This window comes from Pipistrellus kuhlii, unplaced genomic scaffold (assembly GCF_014108245.1).
Source record: "Pipistrellus kuhlii isolate mPipKuh1 unplaced genomic scaffold, mPipKuh1.p scaffold_m20_p_2, whole genome shotgun sequence".
In the NCBI taxonomy this organism is placed as follows: Eukaryota; Metazoa; Chordata; class Mammalia; order Chiroptera; family Vespertilionidae; genus Pipistrellus; species Pipistrellus kuhlii.
The window spans coordinates 181,059,644-181,081,595 of NW_023425515.1; the positions used below are offsets into that span (position 1 = coordinate 181,059,644).

Consider the following 21,952-nt stretch of genomic DNA (forward strand, 5'->3'; position numbering starts at 1 on the left):
CACAAGTGGAGATGGCTGTCAAGGACAGGGAGCGTCTTTTCTGGCTGGCGCCGTGTCCCTCTGACCCAGTGCAAAGGGGATGGATGCTGCCAGAGGCTCCTGGGAGTGGCGGTGGACCGGCTTCCAGAAAGACAAGTTAAAACCCAGCTCCAAGGTAAGCGGCAGAGCCGAGACCCTGGCAAATTAGTCTTTTGGCCTGGTTGCCATGGAGACAGACAGGCAGCAGCTGTGAGGGAAGAGGGACCAGCAGCTTCCCCGACATCTAGGATTCTGAGGCAGCCGTGATGGGGGAGGGGGCTTGCCACCGCCCTTTCTCCCCCAGACACAGAAGCTCCCGTCTGCCCCTGCCGCCCAGACACAGGATCTGGTGAGTTGCCAGGGTCCCAAAGGGAGACATGGCAGCCCTGGCTCCTGGAACCCCAGGTTTTCTGCTTCTAGGCGAGTGCCCTCCCACCGACCACAGCTGCCTGCTTTTGGAGCGAGCACCTCCCAGGGAGGAGCGCCTGGGCCCTGGGAGGTTCCCAAGCTCCCTCCTTGTCCTTAGAGGTGACTCTTACATCCCCTGGCTCTCGCCAGCCCCCTGGAAAACTTGGCAGAGGCCTGTGGGGATGTGACCAGCCACTGTCTGGGAAAGGAACTTGAAGCTGAGCCCAGAGGGAACTCGGCAAATGATGGGGTTTATTGTGTTCCTGTCTGATGCCACACTGATACCATTACTGTGTGGCTTCAGCCCCGTCCTCCCTGGCCCTCCCCTCCCCTGCCCTCCTGGGGGTTATCTCTGGAAACAGAAGGTGGGAGAGAAGGGGCCTGGCGTCCAGGTCGCCTGAGTCCACTTTCCCAGCAGAGCAGCCAGGAGGGCGGCTCAGCATCTCGGCTTCCTCCTCTCTGGTAAGAGGAGAAACGAGGCCGGGCTGTCTGGGGCTTTGCGCTCCTGGGCGGGCTGTGCACGTGAGCGGGCCGTTACCTAAGAGAACCGAGTCCGAATGGAGGAGGGACAGTGGAGCTGGGGAAAAGCAGAGGATCCCACACACCTGCCGGGCTTTTAATGTTGTTTTAATTATGACTTAATATAAAGCAAATGGATAAAATGTCCCAACCCCTCATTCCTGCTGGAAACTGCTGGTACTATTGCTGTGAATCTTTTCCGATCTTTCTCTAGGCTTATACTCCCCCCTATATTATTATTATTATTGTTATTTTAATTACACACTTATATGAGAACAAATTTTTATAAAAGATGGGAACACCACAGATAAATGTAGTTAAAAGCAAAAGCAATCTTCTAGTCTTTTTCCCTTCAGCAGAGACAGCTGTTGTTAACCATATGATGTTCTCCAGACATTCAGCTTCTCTTTCTGTACCATACATGCAACCATAGCATCCACTTTGGTCTGCAGGCAGCTTTTCCCACCACAATAATGCTACCCTGTAGGTTTTTTCCATGTTGACATACATACCTACCCCACTCTCCGTAACTGTTGCTTAATCTTCTACATTTATGGAACTTAATAATCTTCTACATTACTAAGTTCTGTACTTACTTCAGTGGTTTCCTCTCAGAGACACTTGAATTGTTTACAATCTTTTGTTATTAAGAATGCTCTGAGCGCTTGTGCATCTGTTTATACAGGGTTTCTTTCTAAAAGTAGAATCGCTGAGTTAATATGTCTGTAGATCTTTAATGAGTCTAAATACTATGGGGATTTATTTTTGTTTTTTCTCTAAAAAATTACCCAAGACATGGGTGCCCATTACAAGAAAATAAAGAGTGAAAAGGTAGAGAGCTACATAGTGGGGTTTAGATCACTCACAATCCCTGCACCCAGAGGGATATTTTCCTTCTAATTATTCTCTATGCCTGCTATTGTCACCGTGTTCAGATTATACTGCAAGATAGTTTTTTATTTTATTTAATGTTATAAGCATTTTCCTATGTTCCTAAGGTATTTTTGTAAGTGTCTGTTTTATTATTTCGTGATAGGTATTATGTGTACTTACCAAAATTTTCTTAGCTATTCCCCTGTTGTTGGATTCTTAAGTTGCCTACATTTTTTCACTCTTACACCGCAGTGAATATTTTTTTGTATGAATCTTGGTAATTTCCTTATCCTAGATTCCCAAAGACGAGAATTACTGGGTCTAGAGGTAGGATTTTAGTGAATCTATTTTTTAAGTGGAATTTTGAATTGCTAATATGGTCACATGGTACAAAATTCCAAAGGTTATAAAATGGGAAAAAAAAGTCTCTCTCTGACTTAGCTGTGATTTTCCTCCTTAAGACTAGTACTAACCCAGGAGGCAGCAATTCAAAGGCAACGCTATTTTTCTTAGGAAAATGATCAGAAATGAATACACACATACATACATATGCATTCCTTTTTTCATATAGAAATAGCACATCAGATACATACTTTATACTTTTCACTTAATATTTTTGATGATTATTCCATATATAAAAAAGAATAGAACTGTCTCATTTTCTAGAAATATTTATATAGAATTTCTATAGCCCAGCCAGATGGCTCAGTAATTGGGCATCCACCTATGAACCAGGAGGTCACAGTCTGACTCCCGGTCAGGGCACATGCCTGGGTTGTGGGTTCGATCCCCAGGGTGGAGTGTGCAGGAGGAAGTGGATCAGTCTCTCTCATCATTAATGTTTCTATGTCTCTCTTCCTCTCTCTCCCCTCCTCTCTGAAATCAACAAAAATATGTATATATAAAATAGAATTTCCTTAACTGGATTTATCGTAATCAATCCTGTTGATACATTTCGAGGTTGCTTCCCTTTCTTTCCGGTTTGAGCAGTGCAGTGGGGAGTGTCTATGTATGTGCCATTGTGGCCATGTGCGAGGGCACCTGTCTGTAGAATGGATTCCTTCCGTGGAATTGCTGGGCCCCAGGGAGTGTGCATTTTTCATGCTGACAGCTACTGCTGTCTCCTCAGAGGTGATCATCTCCTCCTTAAAGGGGACGGACAGTTTTGTAGTTCTTGATTCAAATGGCTAAACTGCTTTCCAGAAGCGTTACCTATTTACAGTCACCTGCAATACACCCATTACTCCTCCCACTATTCAAAAATAATACGGTGATGTTTGCAGAGTTCGTTCTCAATTGTCATTTTTTTCAAAAGGATCTGTGAAAGATTACCAAAAGTGAGCAAATAGTTAATTTAAAAAAAAAAAAAAAAAGCTTTTAGCCGAAACCGGTTTGGCTCAGTGGATAGAGCATCGGCCTGTAGACTGAAGGGTTCCAGGTTCGATTTTGGTCAGGGGCATGTACCTTGGATGCGGGCACATCCCCACTCGGGGGTGTGCAGGAGGCAGCAGATTGATGATTCTCTCTCATTGTTGTTTCTCTCTATCCCTCTCTGTAAAAAATCAATGAAATATATATTTTAAAAATCTTTAAATTAAAAAAAGCTTTTAAATAAAAAAAAATAATAAAATAGCATCTGGGAGAATGTCCTAACCCATGTTTGCGGCTATATATGTGTGACCTTGGGGAATTGGTATCCTCCCTGAACCGGTCTTATGTTGGAGTTGCCATGAGGAGGAAATGAGATCATACACCAAAGGCTTAACAGGAGGGAGCTAAGAAAAAATGTTTAAGAAAAAACATGCTGGCCCTCCAAGTAACCCAACTGAGAGCGGGCCTTCTGGGCTCTTTAGTAGGCTGGCGGGGGCCAGCTTCGTTCTTTCTCCCAAACCCTCCCGCAGGCTTTCCGGCCTGGAAGAGGAGAATGGAAATCCGCCGCCAGCTCCAGGGGGGAGAAACATTCCACACCGGGGCTGACCCGGCAGAGGGGCTGGGGCCGGGGCGCCCCCTGTCACCCTGTGCCCCTGGGAGGAGCCCCTGCAGAGCGTCCTCTTCCCCCTGCGGAGGGCTCACTCCCTGATGGAGCCTGGGGAGGGAGGAGCGCGACCCGGCCCCCAGTTCTTACTGGGGGCGCACAGACCCGGACCCCAGTTCTCGCTGGGGGCGCACGGCCCCGGACCCCAGTTCTCGCTGGGGGCGCACAGACCCAGCCCCCAGTTCTCACTGGGAGCGCACGGGCGCCTGCAGCGCAGTCCCAGGTCCCAGGCTCCGGGCGCGCTGGGCGCTCCGGCGGGAGGTCCGGGGGCATCTTCGCACCGTGTCCCGGCTGCAGGCCAGGCCCTCGGGGCGCCGCCGGTGAAAGGGGGGGCCCTGGCCTCGGTGCGCTCTGCACCCACCCGCCCAGCGGGCCGGCCTCCCCTGCTCCCAGCGCAGAGCTGCGGGCGGCGATCCGCGGGGAGAGCCAGTCGGACGCGGAGTCGCTGGGAAGCTGCAGGTGCCATCTGCCTCCGGAGGGCGAGCAGACCTGTGCGGCTCGGCGGAGCCATTTTCTGGGAGGATTTGGCATTGTTTCCACATAGTATAATATAATCACCATCTTGGAGAACAGCAACCCCTCCCGCCCCGCCGCCCCGCCCTACGCACTCGCCGCTCTTTCCCTGGTTTTCAAGGGGAGGACTGGCAGGGACCACGGTGCAAAGATTGTAAAACCGAAGCCTTCTCATCTGTACAAATGTAAGGAGTAAAATCAGACCGAGCGTTGGTAAGGGTGTGGGAAGCTGAATCCTTCCTGCCCTGGACCTGACAGTCCTCTTGGCTTCTGCCCTGCCTTCCAGGAGGCTGCCCAGTGCAGGACCAGAGCGAATAACCCCTGAAAACAGCTCAGTGGCCATCAACAGGGAAAGTTTAAATAAAATAGCATTTATATTCATGGCGGGGTCCCTGTTGTGGGATCGAACCCTGGGTTCAAAATGAGACCACTGGAGGCTGCTTGACTGATTAAAAAAAAAGCAGGCAAGGTTTTATTGAACTGGCCAGGACAGCCGCAAGTATGCACCACACACAGGTGGAGTCCACATGATCGCATTGTTTCAGGTGTAGGCAGTCCTTTTAAAGGTCCAAATCACAAAAATTTTCCTTTGTTCTAAATTCTAAATGCTGCGAACAGCCCGCAGGGCAGCTCCCAGCCACATCCTGCTGGATGTTGAAATGTGGCCCTCTCTTGCAAAAGCAGATAGCACAGAAGCAGAGCTCAGCGGTTAATCTCTAAAGGTTATCTACAGTTTCTACTCCTGAAGCTACTGAGTCAGTGGGAATCCATCTCCTGTGGTCCCGGTCCACAGGCACAGGAAAACTGCCTTAGCCTGGAGGTCTCAGTCTGGAAGCTGAGGCAACTACCCTATTGGTTAAGCAAGTCAGTGCGTGCAGAAGCCAGAATAGCAGGGTTAAAATTCAAACAGCAGTTTTTACCTAAGTATGGTTGCTATTATACCATACTTCAGTCACTATATCACTGTTAGAAGGAGTAAGTTAGATCTATAGAGGCAGGGAAATGGACAGAGCTCAAAACCTACTAAGTAAGCACAGAAAATTGCAGAATAATGCACACGCCATAATACTATCAACAATAAGAAATATATTTAGAAAGGAAAAAAAAAAAATTACCGAGGGCCTTGTGTGCCATGCTAGCTGCTAACATTTAAAAATCAGGAGAGTTCATAGGAAATGCTAAATTCCAGCTTCTCTGGTCACACATTGTTCCAGGAGAGCCCTCAGGCAGAGCTAAGAGGGAGAAGCTTCTATGTATTGAATTGTGTCCTCTCAATAGATGCAGAAGTCCTGACTCCCATGTACCCGCGAAGGTGACCTTATTTGTAAACTAGAGGTCTGGTGCATGAAATTCGTGCATGAGTGGGGTCCCTAGGCCTGGCCAGCGATCAGAGCCCATCTGTGGGGTGACCAGCAGGGTGATGGGAGGGGGCACTTGCACCCACCTTGGCTGGCCTGGTGCCACCCACCACTACTCGTCAGGGTCTGTGGGCTGGGGGCAGCTCCTGCATTGAACGTCTGCCCCCTGGTGATCAGTGCACATCATAGCAACCTGTCGGTCCTCCAGTCAATTTGCATATTGGGGTTTTATATAGGTACATTGCATCTTTGCAGATGATCAAGTTAAAATGAGATTATCAGCCAAAACCAGTTTGGCTCAGTGGATAGAGCGTTGGTCTGCGGACTGAAAGGTCCCAAGTTTGATTCCGGTCAAGGGCATGTACCTTGCTTGCAGGCACATCCCTGGTAGGGGGTGTGCAGGAGGCAGCTGGTCGATGTTTCTCTCTCATCGACGTTTTTAGCTCTCTATCCCTCTCCCTTCCTCTCTGTGGAAAATCAATAAAATATATTAAAAAAAAAAAAAAAGATGAGATCATCAGGGTGGGCCTTAATCCAATTTGGACACAGAGACCGACACACACAGAGGGAAAATGACGAGAAGATGTGGGGCAAATGCGACCTCCAAGCCACGGAACCCATGAGGCTGCTGGAAGCTGGAAGGGAAGCGTGGCAGCTTCTCCCTCACAGTCCTCAGGAGGAGCCAACCCTGCTCTCACCTGGGTTTGGGACTTCTGACCCCCAGAACTGGGGGCAATACATTTCTGTCAGCTAAACCACCCAGTTTGTGGTACTTGATCAAGGCAGCCCTTAAAAAAGCAATACAGCCCTTCCTCCCGCTTAAACGGGGCCTGCGCACTCCCATGGTTTGAGTTGGCAGGTGCCCATGGTGGAAATGGAGGGAGGGGACCCATTAGGAGGCTGCTGTGGAAACCCCGTGGGCCTACGAACGCCCTGTGGTGCTGATGCAATGCTAACCGATGCCAGGGCGTAGCCATAAGCCCCGAAAGGTCTGTCTGTCAATCACCCTGACTTCCAGTGGCACATCTTTTCTCCTCCTCGTGTATTTTCTCTTATACAACATCCCACCCTTCTCTGCCTTATACCCCAGCCACCCCCACCTTCCAGGCTTGAAATCTACTCAGTGTTTACCCCCCCGCCTCGGAATGGGTGTGATTTCAGCAGTCTTGGTTTCCACTTCCTGTGAGAGCTGTAACCTCTGTTCTCACTGAATTGCTAAGGTTGCTGATGAGTGCCAACTGCTAGGAGTTGCTGTGAGTCCTGGGAATGTGTTCCCATGCCGGGCCCTGGGAAAATGGGCTATGGAATGACCCAGGAATTTGTTGAATTAAAATTAACTGATAAGACCCCTCCCTGTTTTTGATTTAAATAAGTATATTTTATTTTGATTGATTTCAGAGAGGAAGGGAGGGAGAGAAAGAGATCAATGATTAGAGAAAATCATTGGTCTGCCGCCTCCTGCACGACCCCAATGAGGATTGAACCTGCAACCTGAGCATGTGCCCTAACTGGGAATCGAACCATGACCTCCTGGTTCATAGATCGATGCCCAATCACTGAGCCACGCCATCCGGGCTGTTGTTAGGCCCACCAGTGCCCATTCAAGAAAAGGACTTGATCTCAAATGAACCACTCTCCTGGCTCCCAAAGCTCAGCAGAGGACGAGTGCTCTGACCTGACCATCCCCACATTATGTTTCTTGCTCACGTTTTGATTATTTGGAAAAGATGGATTGGAAGAAACAACAGAAAGCAACCACCTTCAGCCTCCACATAAAGTAAATGTCACCAGGTAAGGAGACGTGATGCCACATGCGAGGTGGCATCCTGAGCTGGATCCTCAGGGGATGCCTGGCCTGCGAGAAGGGGCACAGCTGGAGGAGGAAGGGCAGAGAGAACACAGCCCTTCAAAGGGCAGAGCCTCGGGCCAGGGCCCTCTTTGATATGTCTACAGAAGACACTGTCCCTGTGCCTCAGTTTCCATTAGGGTGACCAACTCATCTGGGTTTGCCTGGGACTTTCCCAGTTTTAGCACCAGAAACCATGCATCCCAGAAAAAGCCCCCGCCCCAGGCAAACTGAGAAGGTTGGTCACCCTGTTTTCTCACCTTTATAATTAGGCTAATAATAGCTCATAAGATTGTTAATGAGGACTAAATGAGTTACTACATGTGGAGCGATTAGACCAGTGTCTGCTGCATGGTAAACATGCTATGAGCATGTATTAGCATGTTAGCTATTATCTTTTCCCCCTCAATTATTTTCATTGTAGTAAAATACACATAAAATTTGCCCTTTTAACAAATTTTGTTACTTTAAAAAAAACATTTTTAAATGTTCAGTTCAGTGGTATTAAATACATTCACAATGTACTTAATAATAGCCACCATCCACCTCCATAACACTTTCATCTTGTAAAACTAAAAACTCAATTCCCGCTGAAACCGGTTTGGTTCAGTGGTAGAGCGTCAGTCTGCGGACTGAAAGGTCCCAGGTTCAATTCTGGTCAAGGGCATGTACATTGGTTGCAGGCACATCCCCGGTAAGGGGTGTGCAAGAGGCGGCTGGTTGATGCTTCTCTCTCATCGACATTTCTGACTCTCTCTCCTTCTCCCTTCCTCTCTGTAAAAAAATCAATAAAATATATTTAAAAAAATAAATAAATAAAAATAAAAACTCAATTCCCATTAACTCCCTCTCTGTCCCTCTCCCCAGCTCCTGGCAACCACTATTGTACCTTTTATTTCTATGATTTTTTAAAATGTTTATTTATTGATGAGAAAGAAAAAGAGAGAAAGAGAAACATTGGTTTGCTCTTCTACTTATTTATGCATTCATTAGTTGCTTCTTGTATGTTTCATGTATGTGACCAGACTGGAGATTGAACCCACAACCTTGGCATATCAGGACAATGTTCTAACCAACTAAGCTACCCAGCTAGGGCTCTCTGATTTTGACCAAGTATCTCACATAAGTGGAATCATATAGTATTTGTCTTTTTGTGACTAGCTTATTTCGCTTAGCATAGTATCCTCAAGATTCATCCATGTCGTAGCATGTGTCAGAATTTCCTTCCCTTATAAGGCTGAGTAATTTTTCATTGTATGTATCTACCACATTTTGCTTATCTGTGTATCTGAGTGACTTCTACTGAGATGGTATTTGACATTTCAAATATCAAAAAATGATATTTGAGTGACTTCTACATTTTAGCTGTTGTGAACAATGCTGCTGTGAACATGGTTGTGTAAATGTCTCTTCAAAACTCTGCTTTCAGTGATGTTGGGTGTATACCCAGACATGGAATTGCTGGATCATATGGTAATTCTATTTTCATATTTTGAGGACTCTTCATACAGTTTTCCACATTGGCTGTACATTCCTGCCAGCAGTGCACAAGGGGGTTCTAATTTCTCCACAGCCTCTCCAACACTTGTTATTTTTTTATAATAGCCATCCTAATGGATGTGAGGTGTATCTCACTGTGGTTTTTATTTATATTGTATTTACTTAATGTTAGTGATGTTGAGCATCTTTTAATGTACTATTACTATTTGTATGTCTTCTTTGGAAAACGTCTATTCAAGTCCTTTGCCCATTTTTGAATTGGAATTTCTTTTTAAAAATATATATTTTTTATTGATTTCAGAGAGGAAGGGAGAAGGAAAGTGAGATAGAAACATCAATGAATAGAGAGAATCATTGATCAACTGCCTCCTGCACGCCCCGCAACGCAGGCCTGTGCCCTGATCAGAAATTGAACCATGACCTCCTGGTTCCATGTTTAATTGTTGAGCCCCACCAGTCAGGCCAACATCATTCTTTTACATGAGGATATCCAGTTTTCCCAATATCAATTGTTGAAAAGACTGTTCTTTACCCCACTGAATGATATGAGCATCCTTGTCAAAATCATTGGACCATATAGGCAAGGGTTTCTTTCTTGGCTCTCTATTTTATTCACTGATCTATATGTCTGTCTTTATGCCAGTACCACATTATTTTGATTCTTGTAGCATTATATTAAGTTTTGAAATCAGGAAGTATGAGTCCTCCAGCTTTGTTTTTCGTGTAGCTATTATCATTTTAAGGGTTCCATTCTACTAGAAAATGATAAGTTTCTATAATCGGAGGCATGAAGGGTGAGAAAGAGGGGAGAGTTGAGTCTGACCAACGTTTTAAACCTGGAGGGCCAGAGTCCAGCAAAGCCACTAGCTGAATAGGAAACCCTAGATGTTGTTGGTGGGAAGATGTCAGTTCAATGTGACTCATATGGAGTTGAGGGCCTTATGGGGTAGGGGTATCCATGAGGAGCTGTCCATTAGGATTTAGAAATGGTGTGGTTTTGGAGAAAAATAGGAACCCAAGAAACAAAAGGGAGCCATTCCCATAAAAGGAATCATTAGAAGAAGGCGTGGACTTAGATAAGAAGGATGAGGGTTAGAACATGGAACAGGAAGACTGGCAGGGGCAGTGACATCTTGACCCCATTCTACTCATCATTTAATATGGGCTTACCATATTTCATTGACTCAGAATTACATTGATTTTTAAAAATATATATTTTATTGATTTTTTACAGAGAGGAAGGGAGAGGGACAGAGAGTTAGAAACATTGATGAGAGAGAAACATCGACCAGCTACCTCCTGCATACCTAAAGAGACTCTTGGTTGCCTGCAACCAACGTACATGCCCTTGGTCAGAATCGAACCCGGGACCTTTCAGTTCGCAGACTGACGCTCTATCCACTGAGCCAAGCTGGTTTCAGCGACATTGATTTTTAAGACATATCATTGTTTTATGTACCACTAAGAAAATATGCTGTCCAGCCGGGACCGGTTTGGCTCAGTGGATAGAGCGTCGGCCTGCGGACTGAAAGGTCCCGGGTTCGATTCCGGGCAAGGGCATGTACCTTGGTTGCGGGCACATCCCCAGAAGGAGGTGTGCAAGAGGCAGCTGATCGATGATTCTCTCTCATCGATGTTTCTAACTCTCTATCCCTCTCTCTTCCTCTCTGTGAAAAATCAATAAAATATATTTATAAAAAAAAGAAAAAAAGAAAAAGAAAATATGCTGTCCATAATTATGACATGTTATTTATTGACTATGAGGTACAACTGATTTCAAAGATACAGAAATATGGGGCCACTACATCTTACAGTTAATTATGTGCCAGGCATTGTGCCACGCATCAGGAGGAAGGGAGTGGGATAAAGCTCTGAAAAAGACCCTGCCCTCAAAAAGCCCCCAATCTCATAGCAACACCTACAGACAATTCTCAACCGACAGACTGAGGGAGACAACTGCTATAGTGCAGGCACCAGCTCTGTTCAGAGATCAGCAGCTGCTTGTCACGCATTTATAGGAGTTATTAATATAGACAGAACTGACAGCCACTTCTTTCTTGGGATTTCTAGTCCTCCCCCTCCTTTTCCCCGATGCCTGAAATGTCTAGGGAAAAGCCATTCAAACCATTTTTGAATGAATTGAGGTAATTCATTGTGGGTGGTAAACCATTGAACTGGTACAACTCCTCTGGAAGGGAATTTGGCACTATTCAAATTACAAATGTGTTTGCCCTTTGCCCTTGCAATATATACGTACTCTAGGCATATATCTTGCAGATATACTCATCCATGTGGAAAATGCTATATTTATAAGGTTATATTTATTACTGCATTGTTTGAAATAGCAAATAATTTGGAATAACTTAAAAATCATAGATAGGGTTAGGTTATGGAACATCCTTTCATACAGTGGATCCCAGATCAAGGAAATGCCTGATCTATGAACAGATCTCTGTATGAAAAGATTCCTGACATGTATTGTTGAGTGAAAACATCCTAAGTGCAAAATAGTTACAGTAGATGACCATTTGTATTTTAGAAGGGAAGAATTTTGCCTATGTACATATAAAGAAACTTCAGGATAACAGGAAGAGAACAAAGGTTATGCTAGGGGAGGGGGTATCAAATTTGGCAGGTGGAATAGAGAAGGGAGGAGGACGTTTCACACTTTATTATTAAATTATGTGAATGTATTATCTACTCAAAATGTTAAAGGAATGGAAATTTGTAAAATACCCCATGGTAAGAGTTAACCCAGAGACAATGATTGCTATTCATTCATTCATTCAATAACCTATAGCAATCCAGAAACTTCTTTAGCAATAATAGCTAACAAACATTAGGTACTTCCGACGTGCCAGGCACTGTGCTTTCACGTACATGACCTCATTATAATCCAGGAGCATTACAGAAGAGGAAGCTGAGGATGAGAAAAGTTGTTCTTGTCTAAAGTCAACCTCAAATGTCCAAACCCCACTATCCTGGACCAGGCCTGATTCTAGGCACCGGGGAAATCAAGACAAAGACACAGCCCCTGCCTTCTTGGACTTACTCCTCCAGGGAGGGAGCCAAGCGTGTGAAACAGCAGATGCACAGACAGCATCTGAACTGGGAAGGGAGTGTTCAAGCACAATGCCCAAGCGACAGGGGACAAAGGGAACGAGCTGCTGGGGACAGGGAGAAAGCTCTCCCACGGCACCCTTTCGCCAAGGACAGGCCCTGGAGCCCAGTGGAGCTCTGCGGAGGCGCCGATGTGGGAGACAACCCCTGCAGCCTCAGAACCAACAATGGACAAAGGCTGCCGGTGCTGCTCCGCAGGAACAGAGATCTGAGGACTGCCCCCGGTGCAACTGATCAGGGCAGGCATTTCTTCTGGACTTTGAAGCCTGCGGTGCTGTCCTGTAGTTGCCTACTCGGATCAAATAAGCTGGGTGGCTGCCCTATCTTGACTTCACTTTGTGCTAATCCAGTTCCAGCCAGCTCCAGTGCAATCCGACCAAACCATCGGAGCAGAGGCAAAAACAATTCTCCGGGGGAGAGCTAGGCAGAGCCGAGATGGGGGCATGAACCCCGTGCCACGGCTTCAGGAGGGTCTGGGTTCGGAGTGCATTTTAGGAAGCATCTGAGATGGGAGCTCTGTCTCTCTCCACCGAAAAGTGGCAAAACGGTTTTTCTCTCCTCACAGTGGAAAGCCCTTCCTAGTTCAGGGCTCATCCATGAACACTCAGAAGAGCTGACAATAGATAGCTCTGGTCTGGCTCTCGGAAAGACAAAACAGGGATCGTCCCTAAAACAGGGATCATCCCCCTCTCACAAGCACCTTTTTATTCTTGGGACCATTCTAGGGGAAACCTTAGTCCCTAAGCAACAGGGCGGCTCCCAGGAAATCTTTGTCACCGAGACGGGCAGGGCCAGGCATCTCACAGCAAACCCAGGAGCTAAGTGGCATCTTTAACAAAGATCAGAAATCTACATGAGTTCTGACATCTTCTTGCTAGCTATGGTTTCCATGGAAATAGACATCTGCTCTAAGGAGAAAGGAAAGGTGGGGGGCTGGGGGGGGGGGGAAAGCGTTGTACAAGCATTAAAATAATCAGTGTTTTTGAAAGATTAAATTTTTCCTGTCACAACATTAATTGTCAGAAATGTGAGATTTTTGCGTGGCAATTTCTTTTTTAAGAAAAAGGGTGGGACCTTCCTCTGGAAACCTCCAGATCAAGCACAAAGGCTTGGAGATAAAGGGAGGTTCCAGGGATAACAGAACTCTTGGTCTTGGGTTCCTTGCTCGGCTGTGTTGCCTGCCAATCTGTCCCTTCAGTGAGGTCGAGTCCTCCCCTCTCTCCAGCTTTTCTAACCATTTCTGAGATTTCACTCAGAAAACGGAAAGCAATGGAAGCACCTGGCTGTTTCGTGGCCAGGTTTGGTCTGAGAGGGAGAAGCGTTTTGGGGCGGAGAATCTGAGGAATTTCTGGTCCTGCTCACACGCTAAGGGAAAACCACTTAGGTTGGGGGCAGGGGAAAGCCGACCCCACACAAGGGCAATTGTTGTAGAAAATGCAGCAACAAGCATATTTCGGGCCAAAGGACATTGCTAACTGTTTGCTTTGTGTGGTGTGTCTGCTGCCTGTAGGATCCAGTTTTCCTTGTCTCGGGCACCGATTCACTGTATCTTTAGTGACTAGCGGGACGTGAAGAGTCTTTTTAAATTAGGACTGTTGTTTTTGCAGAGTTGGTCACATTTGTTTCTGGGTTTGGGGAGAGGGAGCCCGTTGATTAATAAGATGAAGGTGCTCTTCTACCCAGTCAGGATGTCAAAGCAGGTGCCTTAGTGCCATGGCCACTCCCTGAGGACACAGCCTTGGTCAGGGGGATGGGAGGAGAGGCCTGGGAACCATATCCATTTTATTCTTTTTCCTCAGGCCTTTTTGTGGGAAGGGGGAGGCCGATCATTCTAATCTGATAGCTAGGGTCAGACCAATTTCCTTTGTACCTCTGCTGTGCTTGGATCTACCCAGACATGGAGGAATAGTGAGTGACCTTGTGGCTCCTTTTGTTTTAAATTATTTTTAAAAGGTCCATCATCGCTCCAGGGAGCACGTGCTCCAAGAACAAAAGCAACACTTAAGGGCAGTCTGTGTAACTGCTATTGCTCTTCCTTCCCTAGCATCTGGACAAAGGCTAGCAGGCAGAACAGATGGAGTCTGCATTTAAGCCAATTTAGACAGAAGGAGATCAAATTCCAGAGCTTTTGGCCTAAGTCACTCACGCTTTCCCTCCTCCGCTCTGACCACGTTTGGGAACCCATAGGATGGTAGCGAGAACGCACACATGAAGGCAAGGGCCACGCCCGCGATCTGTCAGGGCTGGGTGGCTTAGGGATTATGGTGATGTCACAATACAGGTGATGCGCAGGTGTCAAGGAACGGCTTCGGATGCAGGGGGCTTTCACGAGGGGCGTAGGGTGGCATTGTCCTGTCACAAGGGCTTGGGCATCTCAGGTAGCGGCACGGGGCAGGGGGGACACCGTTGGGGCACTGCGCCCTGAGTATTGTCCTTTCGACGAAGCGGAGCAAGTAGCTCAACGAAGGCAGCGGCCAGGCAGCCACCCTCTGAGAGGTGCGGAGGGACCCCGCCCCGCCCCGCCCTTCCCGGTCCTGCCCTTTTCCTTAGGGGTGGGAGAGTTGGTTCAGTTCTAGACCGAGGGCCACGTCCTTTTCCGCGGCTAGACAACCGCCAGGGCCCTCGTTCACACCTGGGGAGACCCATAAACGCCCACGCCCCTCGCATTGTCCTCCTGCCTCGCCAGCCTGGACTACATTTCCCGAGGTGCTCCGGGGCCCACAGGGGCGGGGTCGGCTGCACGTGCCACCCCTGTCAGCCAATGCGGAGCCCTCCGGGGAGGTCACGTGCCTCTGTTTGGCGCTTTTGTGCGCGCTCGGATCTGTTGGTGCTCAGTGCGGCCAGGCGGCTCGGACCGGGCAGGTGGGTGTGGGGTTCTTAGCGGAGCCCATGGGCAGCGAGGGGGGACGAGACGGGCTGCGTCTTCGGGGCCGCTCCCCGCTGGAAGACGGCGGGCGGGGCCCCGGGCCCCCGAGGGGCTGATGGGTGGGGGTCGCTGCGCTTTGTGTGTGACTCGGGCGGAGCCTGGGCTTTGTCCTTACTCCCTGGGGGCGCGGCTGTCTTGGGGAGGGGGCGCGGCCAGCTGGGCCAGCCTCGGGCGTTAGTCCCCGGGTGCTGTCGAGGAGACAATAGGGGGCGTGGGTCCCCGATTGCCTCTCTCACTCCTACTCCAGTCGTGGCCCCGCTGGGGTCCCCATTGTCTGAAGGGGCTGGGAGGCGCCTCCTGGCAGCAGCGCCCCTAGGCCAGACTGCGCCACCCGAGGGCTGCACCCGCTCCCCGCGCTTCTCTTCGCCCAGTGACCGTGGGGCCGCGCCGGAGAGGCTCACACCCCACGGACACTCCTGCCCGCGCGGAGCAGGGCGCGGACGGCTAGGGAGGCAGTGGGTTGGGAGGGAGCGCAGCGAGGAGGTAGTGAGCGGGGTGGAGGCCAGCCCAGGGCCTGGTCCCGAGCCGCGGCAGCGTGGGGGCGGCCTCAAGGTGATTTTGGCGGGAGTGGGGGGGCGTCCACAGGGGAGCAGCCCGGGGTGGGCGGGGTTATCCGATAAGGACCGTTAGTCCCGCCCACCCCTCCCCTCTCCACGCTCGCGGGCTCCTGGGTGTTGTGAGTTCGGATTCGAAAAGGCGCGGGGAGGAAGGGGGCGGGGCCAGGGCTCGGAGCGCTAAGCGCGCTCTGATTGGCCGGGGGCCGCTTTCGGGCCAGGGCCACGCCCATCCTGGGGTCCGCTGCTGCGTTTAATGCTCTGCTAATGTTAAATCATTTCTCTGCCTCTGGTTTTAATTTCCAGCTGGTAGGGACCTGTAATCCTATATCTTTGATACTAGCGTAGGGCCACGAGATGCTTGTAGGGCTACAAGAATCATGACCTTAAAAAAAAAATCAAGATAGGATGTAGAATTTTTCGTGGCATTAAGGCGGCAAATATAACGTAAAACCTAGACATTCATAAAACTGATTTTGCCCGCTGTTGGACAAGGAGCTTTAAGCCCGAAGAACAATAGGTGTTCAACATTATTGTTTAATATTAGCCTGGGCGTTTTGTTTTCCACCACGGCAGGCATAGACAAAGCAGGGGTGGGTATTTCATTTGCACAATGAGTTGTAGGCACTATTAAGATGGCTCCGGGCTTACTGTTGAGTTAACTCCATCCAACGTTCTATTCAGTTGAAATTTCCCAATGGTTGGTATTTTTGAGCTTTTCATCATTTCTAGTTAATGACGTCTTATTTAATTCCACGGTAGTGATTTTTCTGACATTGATTTATGTGAATGTGATTTCATGCCCCCCAAGGGATGGATGACATATAGAAATGCAAAGAAATTGATTGCATGCTTTTGAAAATCGTTTTCAGGGCTTCCCTTGCCAGTGGATTGTGTAGAATATATTGCCAGACTCTTGTCTTCTGTTCACCATGGCTTCTTCTGGTAGGTAAACGGTTTGGGAAAAACTGAAATTGTGATGGGCTTATGGTTTCTGAATAGGAGGTGGCTTAAGTCTTAGCCATTAATTTGGTACCTGTGTTTTGGTCTTATAAAAAATGTATTTTATAAATCAGAATAATTAAAGAACAAATGGCTATCATTTGAAGGTACTGAGAGAGCTTATAATTAATTGTTTCATTATTAGATGATTTGGCTTGCTCTGAAGCAAAATGTGGAGTTTTGCACAAGTCTTTCTTTTGTTCATGAAAGTGACTGTCAAATACTGATATTTCAGAATGTTATTTATTAATCAGAAAATGTTGAACTTTTTTTTTTTGAAACGTGATATTTACATAATAATTTCTTGCTTGCAAACACAGCTTCATTAGCCCTAATTCTGTTCATTACATTGATTTGATTTTTAGAAAATTAGAGAACAGTTTATTAGAATAGGAAAACCCTGTTTTTCTGAATACATTATAAATACGATCAAATCCAGATATCCAGGTGAAAGAACTGGAGAAGCGTGCTTCAGGCCAGGCTTTTGAGCTGATTCTCAGCCCTCGATCAAAAGAACCCGTCCCAGAATTCCCCCTTTCCCCTCCAAAGAAGAAGGATCTTTCCCTGGAGGAAATTCAGAAGAAATTAGAAGCAGCAGAAGAAAGACGCAAGGTAAACATCAGAATTCACAGAAAATGGTATTTATTGTATTATAGTAATATGACAAATCAATTTTATTTCCATAACAGGGGGAAAACAGAATTGTAACTAGACAATGGTTATACTTACGTGAAAATTACGTAATGCCAGTGACTGGAAGAAAACACCAAACATCATTTATTAAGCTATTATACATACACCAACTTCTTTACTTATATTTTTCTCCTTTAATACAGTGACTCTAAAAGGGTAGGTAATGTCTTAGGTACCGAGCTTAGAAAATGGTCTTGAGAATGTGGTCATTTCCTAAGCCATATAGCCAGTGAGTATTGGAGCCATAATTCAAGCCCAGGTCTGTGTGAAACCAGAGTTCATGCTTCCCATGCTTTTTCTTTGAAACAGAATTGTTGGTGGATGACTCCTTTTTTGTCTTTTTAGATTTTGGGCGTTTCTTTTGATTTGTGTGTGTGCCTATGTAGTATTTTTGTTTTTGTTTCCTTGAGAACTATACAATAAAAACTTTAGCCCTGTCTGGTTTGGCTCAGTGAATAGAGCTTCAGCTGCAGACTGAAGGGTCCCGGGTTTGATTGCCAGTCAGGGCACAGGTCCAGGTTTTAGGCTCCATCCCCAGTGGGGGGCGTGTGGGAGGCAGCCGATCCATGATTCTCTCTCATCATTGACGTTGCCGTCTCTCTCTTCCCTCTCCCTTCCTCTGAAATCAATTTTAAAGAAAGAAAGAAAAGAAAACATTTTAAATCGCTAGTAATGTGATTTTGTTGCTCAGTTGGCATTCTGATATTGTGGCAGCTTTTCTCTTATGTAAGCTATTCTACTTAAAGTAGACATCTTTAAAAATAATCAGAAAAATCAGTAACCATTAATATACTTGTTATAGAAAAATTGGGAAACCCAGAAGTTTATAAATAAGAAATTGAGTATTCTTTATCTTACTTCCTAGAAATAACCACTAACATGTTGGAATATTTCCTTCCATTCAACATTATTCTATTAATTGAAAATTTTACAGAAGTTCTCATTTAGTCCCCCTTACCAATTCACTGATTGGGGTGAATGGGTTTAATTTTGAAATTAGGGAAACCAAGTCAGAAAAAGGTAAAGTAATAACCTGCCCCCATCAACACAGCAAGTGCAGTTTAAGTCCAATACATTTAACCACACACATCCACATAATGGCCCCTTTTTAAGCTTCTGCAGAACGTACTATGCACTTTTCAGTGCCACGGTTGTATGCATGTATACTGGCCCGCTATCCACACTGCGGAGCCTTTTCCGGGAGGAGGGCAGTGTGTGCAGCGATGCATCACCTCTTACCTGCTCTGTCGTTTGTGTTCACGGGAGAAATGCAGCCTAAAGCTGGACGGAGAAGTGCTGAGAGGTCACCGTGGCCCTGTAGCCATTAACCTGTGCTTCACCTAGGGACTGGCTAAGTATAGGGGAACTCTTGTCTGACTGGGACTTTGCAAAAGAGAATTAACAGAACCAATGGCAGATGCTCTGTAGTTTTCCTGCAAGTCAATGCTTCCAAACACGGCCGAGTCTGTTTGGTAACAAGCCATTCCGAGTCTGTTGAGGGAGGCACACCATGGCAATCAAGCTCCGGGGTCTGGAAGTTAGTGCAGCTTCCACAGAGGAAAGCTAGTAAGCTTTTCTTTGAGAGAAATCCTTCTGGCTTAAAGAGTAATCTGGAGGCTTAACGTTTCTGTCATTCATGTATTTTATCAGTGTGGTCGCACTTTTATAACGAGCTAATTTCCTTTGGATAGCCTTTCAAATTAAATAACAAAATTCTTTATGATAAAGTTCCATTTTTAAGTGCATTCACTCAAGTTATCTTGATACCATTAAGCAGTAAATCTTGTAAGGATTTCTTTAAGGAGCAATTGGATAAGATTCTCTGAGCAGACAGTTTTCCAAAGTAAACACAAACACCAGAAAATGATTTTCATAATGTTTTGATTCAGATCAGTCAGGGCCTGGCCTCAGTGTTATCTAAAGAGATCTCATTCTGCCTTGTAGTCCCATGAAGCTGAGGTCTTGAAGCAGCTTGCTGAGAAACGAGAGCACGAGAAAGAAGTGCTTCAGAAAGCCATCGAGGAGAACAACAACTTCAGTAAAATGGCAGAGGAGAAACTGACCCACAAAATGGAAGCCAACAAGGAGAACCGAGAGGCACAGATGGCTGCCAAACTGGAGCGTTTGCGAGAGAAGGTGGGTGTCTCCCCTTGCAGGAGGACGCTTGGAGTTTCATGTACCAGTGAACTGGCTTCCACCAGTGGCCTTGATCGAAGGTGTTTGGCATCTTTGTCATCAATTTGGGGGCTTAACGTGTTAAATGAGAGGTGTCTTATGCTGGTGCCATTTTGGGGCTCATCCCATCTAGTTTTCCTGATGACCTAATAAATTCATGATTCTTTACCATTAAAAAAAAATTTTAAAAACAAAACAAAAATGAGAGGTATCTTATTTTAAAATAAGATTGAATAGCCCTACCCGGTTTCGCTCAGTGGATGGAACATCAGCCTGAGGACTGGTGTCCCAGGTTTGATTCCAGTCAAGGGCAACATGCCTGATTGCAATCACAATCCCCAGTAGGGCATGCGGGAGGCAGCCCATCAACGATTCTCTCATCATTGATGTTTCTCCCTCTCCCTTCCTCTCTGAAATAAAAAAAATATTTTTTAAAAATGAAATCAATTAAAAAAAATAAGATGGAATATTCAACAATTTCCAGCATAATTGCACTTTCTTTGGGAGAACAATAGGAGGCTCAATCATTAGATTCCTCTGGTGATCCAGGAAGTTTGAAGATTATGTTTTAGAACTCTTAATTATCTGATTCACATAATATAATTATATAGTAGTCCTCCCTCATCTGTGTGGGCTGTGTTCCAAGACCCCCAATAGATGCCTAAAACCACGGATAGTAGCAAACCCTGTATGTATGCACTGTTTTCCCCTGTGCATACTCGCCTGTGATAAAGTTCACAGCTTCTCTTTGGCATTTTAATTGCCAGCATTACTACCCTTGTATTTTCAGGTCATTAAGTAAAAGAAGGGTTGCATGTACATAGATACTCTGATATCGTGACAGTTGATTTGATAACAGAGACAGCTACTAAATGAATCCACTGGGAAAAGGGATGATGTTATCCTGGCAGGACAAGCGAGACAGTGTGAGAATTCATTGTGCTATTCAGAACGACATATAATTTAAAACTTAATAAATGTTTATTTCTGGAGTTTTCCATTTAATATTTTCATACTGCAGTTGCCCCCAGTTAACTGAAACCAGGAAAAGCAAAACCGAGGAAATGGGTGCCTACTATATTTATAATACTACTTATATAATAAATGTACTGACACAGTGTGGGACCTCTGTAGGAGGCGTGACTGGGCAGGCTGCTTTATTTGCCTGATGACATGTACTGTTTCTTTACAGGACAAGCACATTGAAGAAGTGCGGAAGAACAAAGAATCCAAAGATCCTGCTGACGAGACTGAAGCTGACTAATTTGTTTTGAGAACTGATTTTCTCCCCCTCCCCTTCCTAAATATCCAAAGACTGTACTGGCCAGTGTCATTTTATTTTTGCCCTCCTGACAAATATTCTAGAAGCTGATTGATGTAGGACCATAGGTAGATCCAGACTGGATGATGTTGTTTTAGGGGATAAAGGGGAGAAACTGAAAGTGTTTTACGCTTTTTCTAAAGTGTTGAGGTCTTTCTAATGTAGCTATTTTTCTTGTTGTACCTTTTCTACTTCAGTACACTTGGTGTGCTGGGTCAATGGCTAGTACTGTTTTGGCTCTGTGAAAACATGTTTGTGAAAAGAGTATGTAGTGGTTGCTTTTAAATTGTTAGATGCTGAATATCTGTTCCCTTTTAAATCCCAATTCTGCCCCGATCTTACCAGATGCTACTGTACTTGAATGGTTAATAAAACTGCACAGTGCTGTTAGTGGCAGTGACTTCTTTCGATCCAGGTAATAAATTGCCCAGTGGTGGAGACCCTCCTAGCTTAGTTCGTGCTGGGTGGGGCCTTGGGGCCGGCAGAAATAGCCATCCTGCAAGTTCTCTGCCCGGAGACTTGTGCACCAGAGCTGTTTGCATTGTCTTCTTCCACAATCGTCACTTTGTTGTGTGCTGTGGCCCAGATCAGCTGTTACATAGTCTTCCTGATGTTTATTTGCAAACAAGCGTTTTTTTGTTTGTGTGACCCTGTTCAAAAGGCTGACATCAAGCCACAAATGATGTTTCTAGAGAACAGTTTAGAGGAAATCTTAAGATCCTAGTTTAAGGTATTTGACAGTTTGCTTTGTGTTACAGTTGGGGATGGGATGCATATTAACCGTTTCCTGCTACGGAAGCTATGACTCAAGAATTGGAATATTCATAAAACCCTCTGTGCCCCTGTAGAGCTCCTGGGATGTGATTAAAGGGAACCGCACTCCTGGGAGCAGCGTTTGACACGGGTGGTTGAGATTGGCAGGTCCTCCGTCTTGTATCCAGAGGCTGTGGGATGCTCACTGCTGTCAGAGCTCTGCCTCGCCGTTCAGGGAAAGCCTTTGGCAGCTTTCCCAGGGCATTTGGGAAAGGGCCTTCATTCCATATGATTGTTTGCCTCTCAGCCATCTATACAAGCTCTTGGGAGCCGGCACC

At 46.3% G+C, this 21,952-nt stretch overlaps 1 protein-coding gene across 4 annotated transcripts; it reads left to right on the forward strand.

Moving 5' to 3' along the window:
• Positions 1-348: 348 nt before the first annotated feature.
• STMN1 (stathmin 1) lies at positions 349-21,251 on the forward strand. 4 transcript variants are annotated; one of them, XM_045585006.1, is made up of 5 exons: positions 349-367; positions 16,543-16,615; positions 17,112-17,284; positions 19,310-19,501; positions 20,733-21,251. In XM_045585006.1, exons 2-5 carry the CDS (start codon positions 16,603-16,605, stop codon positions 20,802-20,804), a joined length of 450 nt encoding a protein of 149 aa, XP_045440962.1. In that variant the 5' UTR covers positions 349-367; positions 16,543-16,602; the 3' UTR covers positions 20,805-21,251. The 4 variants fall into 4 exon arrangements, with proteins under 4 accessions (XP_045440962.1, XP_036301196.1, XP_045440963.1 ...); XM_036445303.2 differs by lacking the exon at positions 349-367 and adding an exon at positions 14,929-15,052; XM_045585007.1 differs by lacking the exon at positions 349-367 and adding an exon at positions 15,961-15,979.
• The last annotated feature ends 701 nt before the right edge of the window (positions 21,252-21,952 follow it).